An 8853-nucleotide genomic window follows, 5' to 3' on the forward strand; every position below is an offset into this window, starting at 1 on the left:
TATTATGAATGCGAAAGTTTGTTAGGATATGTGTGTGTTTTTTGCTCTTTCACGCAAAAACTACTGAACCGATTGCAATGAAATTTGGTACGTAGATAGTTGGACAACTGGAATAACATATAGGCAACTATTCATCCCATTATTTCTAAGGGATACGGACTTACGCGGGTGAAACCGCGCAGCTAGTAATGTTATAAATGTAAAAAAATTGCTTACTCCTCGTAAACTGCTGGACAGATTTGATCGCAGTCTCTATTCTCTGTCGTTTTCACGTTTAATATATTCGAAGGGAGTCTGTGTATTCGGCCCGCTTTTAGTCTGAGAATGTACATCTATGTTTCATTTATACACATTACACAATTTTCTTTTTTTATAAATATGTTGATGACTTGACTGTGACTTATCACAATGACAGTGACTGTGACCATGACCATGACCGTGACCGTGAACTTGACCATGACCGTGACCGTGACTGACAATGACCGTGACCGTGATTCGACTATGACCACAATGATGTCGATGACGATGAAACCTTTTGTACAGTACAACAAAATAGGAATTAAATATAATCAGAATAAGAAATATCATCTGAATATACGAAGAAAGTTGAATTTTGTAATAGCTGCATGTTAGCATTTTCAATGTCAGACACTGCTAAAATTAATAAGTATTAATCTCAATATAAATAAATTACGTGTCACGTTGTTTGTCCGCGATGGACTCCTAAACTACTCAACCGATTTTAATCAAATTTGCACGCAATGTGCAGTTTCACTCAACTAAAAAAATAGTTTTTATTATTTCAAATACTATAAATGCCTTCCTGGGCGAAGCCGAGGCGTGCAACTCGTAATTTTTTTCTTAAATTAAAGAAAATGCTTTAATGGACATACAGAGCGATTTAAACTGCATTCGTCTAAGCTTCACTAGATAGCGTAAAGCAAAATCGCTTCCTGCGTCTGTATATATGTATGATTAGATCTTTAAAACTGCACAACGGATTTTGGTAGGCTTTTTTTAATAGATAGAGTGATTCAAGAGAAAGTTATGTCTGTAATAACATCTATTAAACTACTGCGATATGAACGCGTGCGAAGCCGCGGGCAAAAGCTAGTATTAAATAAAGAATGAATTAACACACACCTATCGAAAACCCAATGACCATTTTCCCAATACGGCTCATACAGACCAACGTCTTTTGACGCTCTCTGCTTTTTGAGCCTCTCCTGTATTGGTAGGAGGGTTTGCCTGCAAAAAGAACACACCTACATGAGAAATTTTGACGTGACAACGTCTTAAATTAGGTTGCGGCTCGGAGGCACTTATGAAAAAGTGTAACGCCCGGTAACGTTACGATGAGTCACCGAACTATGATCGGTCCGCCGCGCGCGCAGCACTAGAGAATTAGGCGCATTGAATCGGCGCGTGCTTGTGTCTCTGTCTCTGTCTTTTTAGTAAACAAATAATATTTTCTATAGTTAAAATTTGTGCAATTCTTATTTTTATTCAATTCCTTGTTCCTATTGTGCAATTTAATAATATTCATATCAATAAATATTCTACCGAGAAAAAGACGTTGTCACGTAAAATCTGCGCCCGTAAAACCGACTTTACAGGCAACCATTTTTTTTAAGAATAGACATAATCTGATCACAAGGCGGGATGCAAAACTTTTTGCCAAACCGTAGCAACGCCTAGCCTCTCGGCCACCCGTGATTCAGGGATCCGTGGAACCATAATATATCTTCCGTTCTATCTTTCTTAAGACATATGTGTTTTATTTTTCTTAAAGTGTTTTAGAATTACATTACAATTATTACGAAGCCGCAGGAAAAAGTTAGTCGGCTAATGATAAGCGACACTTAATATTATAATTTATAACTTTATAATTTTTCCTCATGTCCGTCTTTTTGTTTGTCTTGTTTGAATCTTATAACACTATTATAAAAAATGTCATGTTCTATTTTTATCTAGTTAATATCTATTTAATTATTTATCTATGAAGTTTACTGTTATAGCTAATCTCTACATAGTATAAAACAAAGTCGCTTTCCGTCGTCTTTTAATAGATAGAATGCTTCAAGGTGAAGCACATCTGTAATAACATAGAAAAAAGGGAGGGTAAGGGTTTTTACTCCGAATCGAACGCGTGCGAAGCCGCCGGCAAAAAATCCTTTCCTATCCTACTAATATTACAAAAAATACTAAACAGATTGCAATGAAATTTGGTACGTAGACAGCTGGACAACTGAAATAACATATAGGCAACTTTTTATCCCGATATTCCTACAGAATACGCGGGCGAAACCGCGGGGCGCAGCTAGTTAATTATAAACTCACTTTTCTCTTTGCTTCCTTGCGTCTTTAATCGTGGCATCTTTCGAAATTACAACCAATATATTTTTCAAAATTGCAACTGAAAAAAGCACAAGTAATTATATTTTACAAATAACTGAACTATCCTTCAACTGTAAGATTTAAACCAAATTTATATAGAATCACAGAGAAACCTTTAAAATAGAGTCATTGAAATCGGTTCGCCAAGCAGAAAATTCTTGGGTGAAGCACAGAGGTGTGGGAGTCGAGCACGCTTAGGCGCGAAATGGGCCAGCTTGCACCAGGGAAGTACCACACCCACATAAAACCGGCGTGAAATAGTAGCGTGCTACTGTATTTCGTACGGCGAGTGGGGAACCTGGAGGCCCGTTTCCTTTTCCTCACCCGTCCAGTCGATTGCTTTCCTTATCCCTTTTTCCCTAAAATCGGGCAGCCCATTCGCATACCTCTGCGAATATTTATGGGCGATGGTGATCGTTTACCATCAGTCAGTCAGTCACTCGCTTATGGCATAAAAAAAATAACTGTCAAACACCCTCGTTTCTTCATTTTTGAAATCGGTTGAAAAATCTTGAAACAAATTGCACATCTTTGTTTTGAAAATTAAGGACTTAAACGAAACGCAATTTATTTCATTTCTAAAATTTCGCGTAATATAAAAAAGAAACCTTAAATTTGTAAATACAAAATCATGTCTTTCAAAGAATTTTTTACGTACATGATATCAGTAACTGACTATTGTATTTAAAAATCATGACTGTTTTAAATTTGTTTCGATTAACTTCATATTTTCTTATTGGCTATCAAGTTTTAATTAAATGTTCGCCTTTTTATTATGAAAAGAATGCAGAGGATAATAAAAATTTACAATAAACTCAAACTCAAACATTTATTCATTCAACTAGACTTCTTATTGAAGCACTTTTGAATCGTCATATTACACAGTTATAACATTTACCACCGGTTCGGAAGGCAGTTTCTACAGAGAAGAGCCGGCAAGAAACTCTGTCGTTACTCTTTTAAAATAATTTTATATTTTGATACTATATAACATGTAACATTTACATTACAATGATGCCAATGAACTGACCTGTGGTTCTTAAGCGACAATATTCCATGGAATGTCATCTTCCATATATTCGTTAATGCTATAGTAGGCTCTCTGAACCAATACATTTTTAATATAGTTTTTGAATTAAGCACTACTAAACGATTTAATATGATGAGGATTTCTATTGTATAGGCGTATACCTTGTCCGATTGATGAATTTTTTACTTTACTTAGCCGGAAAACGGGCATTTTAATTTTATTTCTGTTCCTCGTGTCATAACTATGTCGATGTTATTGTGTACGTGTAAAATGTTATTAAATATATACTGTAACGGCACAGTAAGGATACCAATAAAATTGTATTCATAAATACACAACGGCTTTCTAATTGTTGAATGAATGACTAAGAATGAACGATTTGAATGAAAATTAGCACAAAGATGAAACTATATTTCGGAAAGAAAAGATGAAACTATATTTATTAATATTAGCTTACAATAATTGAAAAGATAACATAAGAAAATAAATTTCAAAACCTTTTCCCATATCCACTATGCAATAGTAAATGTTTAGGAAAACTAATAAGATTTCATACATATACTTTATAATATCGTACGTGATACCTAAAAAATCAATAGTTTCTTTTGTCCTCTTACACTTCTTCTTCTCTTTGTCAATAAAAACTTTTTATGATCAACCTATGCCAAGAACCCACAGAACTTATTATGTCCAATATGCATGTATCCGGGCATGTCAATGTGACATAAAAAAAAGTAAATTTGACACATCGTAATTTGGATTTATTTTATTTAGGACTATGCTCTCGTAATTTTTGTCTAGTTCGTAAAATATATAAATAAGCGGAATGGATTAAGAAATTGCCGCATGAAAACGATACAAAATGTCGGATACAATTTCCATTAAGATAGAACCTATCGATTTCGAGACCGATGAGCCCGTCGCTAACGAAAAAGATCCGGAATTCATAAATATTAAAACAGAATTAAACGAAACAGAGAAAGAGTAAGTAGAATATATTATTTGAAAACACAAAGTGCTCATTTATTTTAAAATTGTATCGATAACAGCGCAGTTTCAATGAGTTTTTTTTATGTTTGTTCCATATTTTTACTTCGTAATGACAGCTAACTCACTGAACCGAATATAATATAACTTTGACGAAAATAGAACACTGATCGCTACCTAACGGGTTGCGTTAACTCGTTTTCTAAGCGTTTGCGAAAGTTACAATTTTCTTTCTGATGTGAATGTTTTGAGTGGTGTAGAATTCATATTTCTATTTCTATAAATTAATATGTGTTATTAAATGATCAATATATGTTGGTCTACATAGAAACTACTTAACAAATTTGTCAAAAATTTGTGTAATGAACAGATTTTGATATAAATAATGTTTTATCTTGTATTTATAAAGAGATATTTGTTAAATTATTAATAATTTCTGATAACATAAATGAAGATTTAATTTATAAAAAATCATTATTCCCTATCATTATTTACCCAGCATTAATGTTATCTTCTAATTATATAAATCAATTGCTGTGTGTTAGTCTCGCAAAAACTCAAAAACAGCTGGGCTAATTTTGATAATTTTGGTTTAAAAGGTAATAACAAAGAGGGAAATATTCTATTTCTTGCAATGTGTCAACAAATACATATAAAGTAAACAACTATACAAATATGATGAGAAAACAAACTCAATAAATACATACTTGATCCATTTCTAAGTATTTTAATATCCTATTAAGGATAGGATATAAGAATAGTATTATGATTATCTTTATAATAAGCCCACATAAGTCCCCCCGCTGGGACGTAGACCTCCCATGAGGGTTATCCGTAATATATTTTACAGTAATGCGGCCAAAGAGTCAATAGTACACTTGGAAACTGTTGTGAAGGCAGAGACGGTCGGTTTATGCGTTGTCAAAGCAGAGCCTGAGGTGAGTTATTAACCCCATTCATCCCATTTCCATAGAATGTCATATTTTAACATGATAATACAAGTGTTCACGGGCGGTAGTGATCGCTTACCATCAGGCGAACCACATAATAGTAAACTCACAGACAAACAAACAAAATTCATATTACCTCTGTTTCGTTTCCACAGTATGTTCCACTGTAATAATATAATTCGTTTTTAAAAAGAAATTGTCTGAAGTAAACAAAATTGAAATGGTACTACGTGAAAGGCAGCTTTCAAATTAAAAATGAATTATAAAAATTGGTTCATCCTGTAAAAGATTATGAGGTTACAAAACACAAAAAATCACACAGTTGAATTAATTTTTATCGAATTCAATTGAAAATGGATTTTCAATAATAGAAAATGTTTCTAATTAGGCAGTTATGTTATAATTTCCTACTAATATTGTAAATGCGAAATTGACTCTGTCTCTCTCCTCTTCACACCTAAACCACTGAACCGATTGGGATGAAATTTTTGTATAGAGATAGTTTAAGAACCGGAAAAGAAGGAAAGAATTAGAGTGGGTTTGAAAAACCTGTGATTTTTTTATGATTTCCTGAACATTAATAATATTATGTCAATAATACAATTTAATTAATAATTTTTAGGAAAATGATTTCATAATACCTGACGTCGGGGCCCCACAGGGCCCCATCACATCTGTCGATGGAGGTAAGTTATATAAGCATTGTTTAAGTATGTACTTGAATACACAATTTCACCAACAAAATAGCGTTTTGTAATGGCTATGTATTAATTAATCCTATCCTACTAATTCCTACTAATATTATAAATGCGAAAGTTTGTAAGGATGTGTGTGTGGTTGTTGCTCTTTCACGTAAAAACTACTGAACCGATTACAATGAAATTTGCTATGTGGACAGCTGGACAACTGAAATAACATATAGGCAACTTTTTATCCCGATATTCCCACGTGATACGGACTTACGCGGGTGATACCGCGGGGCGCAGCTAGTTATTTGTATAAATAGAATATCTTTTGTACCTTATCACTGCATAGTATATAACAACGCCGTCTGTCTGTGTGTATGTCTATATGCTTAAATCATTAAAATTACGCGACAGATTTTGATGGGGTTTCTTTAAATTGTGATTCAAGAGAGGAAAGTTTATGTGTATAATAGCATTCATCTTCTGCGAATTTAACGCGTGCGAAGCCGCGGGCAACAGCTTGTAAAGTTATAATTTCGAGGCTTTTAATGTATATTGGTGAATTAATGGGACGGGTATACACTTGTGGGGTATGGGGCGGATCACACCCATAAATCAATTAACATTTTTAAAAGCGAATTTTGTTGGTGTAATTATATCAAAATACATGTTTTTAATTAATTTCAAATGAAATGCATAAACAGTTTTTGATAAAGTTGTTTCGAAAGGATCGATACGTAATTGCCACAGGGAATAGATCCCAGATACTGACGAATGACGAAAAAACATTTTTTTTATTATATTTGTTACATATAAAAACTAGCTCGTGCCCGCAGCTTTGTCCGCGTGGCCAAAGAAAGTCATTGGACTAACTTTCATATACTATTTCATCTTATTGGAGATAGAATTTATCAAAATCCTTTCTTAGCGGATGCTATCTGCATCCCAAATTTCATTCTGATCCATCCAGTAGTTTGGGCTTTGCGTTGATAGATCAGACAGTCAGTCACATACGTGTTTTATAATACTACAATTATTCATTATTTGATAGAATTCAACTCGGCAAAAGTATTTAAAAAATATCTTTATATATATAAATTATGCCACCTTGTTTGTTCGCGATGGACTCCTAAACTACTCAACCGATTTTAATCGAATTTGCACACCATGTGCATTTTGATCTAACTTATAAGATACTTTATATTATTTCAATCACGATAAATGACTACCGGGGCGGAGTCGGGGCGTGCAGCTAGTCAACAATAAAAATAATAAAATAGTAATTTTTTTTTTTCGCCGTTGGTCAGTAAGTGACGTTTGGACATGCTTTCAAAATAACTGTGTCAGTGTGAATGGTATAACATTAAATAAAAATATTAACGATTCTTCGAGCTGTTCGCTTACCCAAGAATTTGTTTAATAACTGCTGAACAGATTGAGATAAGACATTATCCGGTGCATTGTATAAATTTCATCATTACTTGTCAACCAGATGAAATTGACTCTTACCTATATTTTAATAAAGTCCAAATTGGAATAACACTTGTTCAAATTTAGAACATATTTATTGAGACGTTAAAGTTATAAATAAAGTTTTTATTTAATGTTTTACAACATTCGATACGTATATTCTATAGCTCTTATTAGCTCTTTTAGAATCTTTTAAAAATCCCACCTCAACAAGCCCATACTACTTTTGCGTAACCGTCACATGAAAAGCGAAAAACAAAAAAAAAAAAAACAATATGGATACAAAGCGAAAAATTTCCTTTTAGTTACCGATGACGATCTATGTGTGAACGCGGTCGACAACGGCAGGTACATATGCCCAGTGTGTTGCCGCACTTTCTCGACCAAGAGTCATATATACAAGCACAGCATATTGCACAGTCGGCAAAAACTCGAATGCCACATATGTCTCGCCCGTTTCAACGCTCTGGCCGAGTACGAGACGCACCTAAACGAGCACTGCAGGAAGTACCCCTGCACGGAGTGCGGCAAACGCTTCCTCAGCTCGTCGAACCTCCAGCAGCACAAGAAGATCCACCTGGAGGTGAAGCCGTACAAATGCGACAAGTGCAGCCGTGAGTTCGCCGTCAAGGCCAACCTGCTGCGGCACCAGAAGTCCGGCGGCTGCAAAACGCCATCGAAACCGGAGCTCACATGCAAGGTGTGCGACAAGGTGTTCATAAAGGAGTGCCTCCTGAAGAGCCACCTGCGCCGGCACACCACGGAGAAACCTTTCCAATGCGAGATGTGCGACATGCAGTTCAAGTACAAGTCCACGCTGGTCAGGCACATCCAGGTGCACAACGACGTCCGCCCGTACTCCTGCAAGTACTGCGGCAAGCAGTTCACCCACTCGGGCCTGCTGAAGCCCCACCTGCGGAAGCACACCGGCGAGAAGCCCTACACGTGTCCATCCTGTAACAAGCAGTTCGCGCACAAGCATAACATGCTCAGGCACTCGCTGCGGCACAATAGAGAGAAGAATCTCGAATGCAAGCTCTGCCACAAGGTGTTCCCGAGGGAGAGCAGGCTGATATATCACATGCGCTCGCACACCAACAGCAAACCCTTCAAGTGTGACGTTTGCGGGAGGAAGTTCTCACATAAGCATAACGTGCTGCGCCACTACCAGAGGAAGCATCCGAACGAGACGTACGTCGCGAAGTACACGGACGCGACTGTTGCGAAGCAAGTGTGGCAGAAGGTGCAGCAGAAGTTGAACGAAGCGGATGCTGTGTAAAGGGTGTTGTTTTTAGCAACGCGGATGCGTTAGGGTGTTGTTTTTAAGTGAAAG

At 35.8% G+C, this 8853-nt stretch overlaps 1 protein-coding gene across 2 annotated transcripts in view; it reads left to right on the plus strand.

Annotated features, from left to right (window-relative positions):
• Window positions 1-4178: 4178 nt before the first annotated feature.
• The window catches only part of LOC119838150 (zinc finger protein OZF-like), an 11549-nt gene continuing 6874 nt past the window's right edge, over window positions 4179-8853 (plus strand). The window contains exons 1-4 of one of the 2 annotated variants that reach the window (XM_038363985.1): window positions 4179-4411; window positions 5265-5352; window positions 5987-6050; window positions 7826-8847. In XM_038363985.1, the coding sequence (XP_038219913.1) occupies window positions 4290-4411; window positions 5265-5352; window positions 5987-6050; window positions 7826-8799 (1248 nt within the window). In that variant the 5' untranslated portion in view covers window positions 4179-4289 and the 3' untranslated portion in view covers window positions 8800-8847. Of the gene's footprint in view, window positions 4412-5264; window positions 5353-5986; window positions 6051-7825; window positions 8848-8853 lie in introns of those variants that run through there. The other variant, XM_038363984.1, reaches the window with a different exon arrangement.

Source organism: Zerene cesonia, unplaced genomic scaffold (genome assembly GCF_012273895.1).
Source record: "Zerene cesonia ecotype Mississippi unplaced genomic scaffold, Zerene_cesonia_1.1 Zces_u001, whole genome shotgun sequence".
NCBI lineage: Eukaryota > Metazoa > Arthropoda > Insecta > Lepidoptera > Pieridae > Zerene > Zerene cesonia.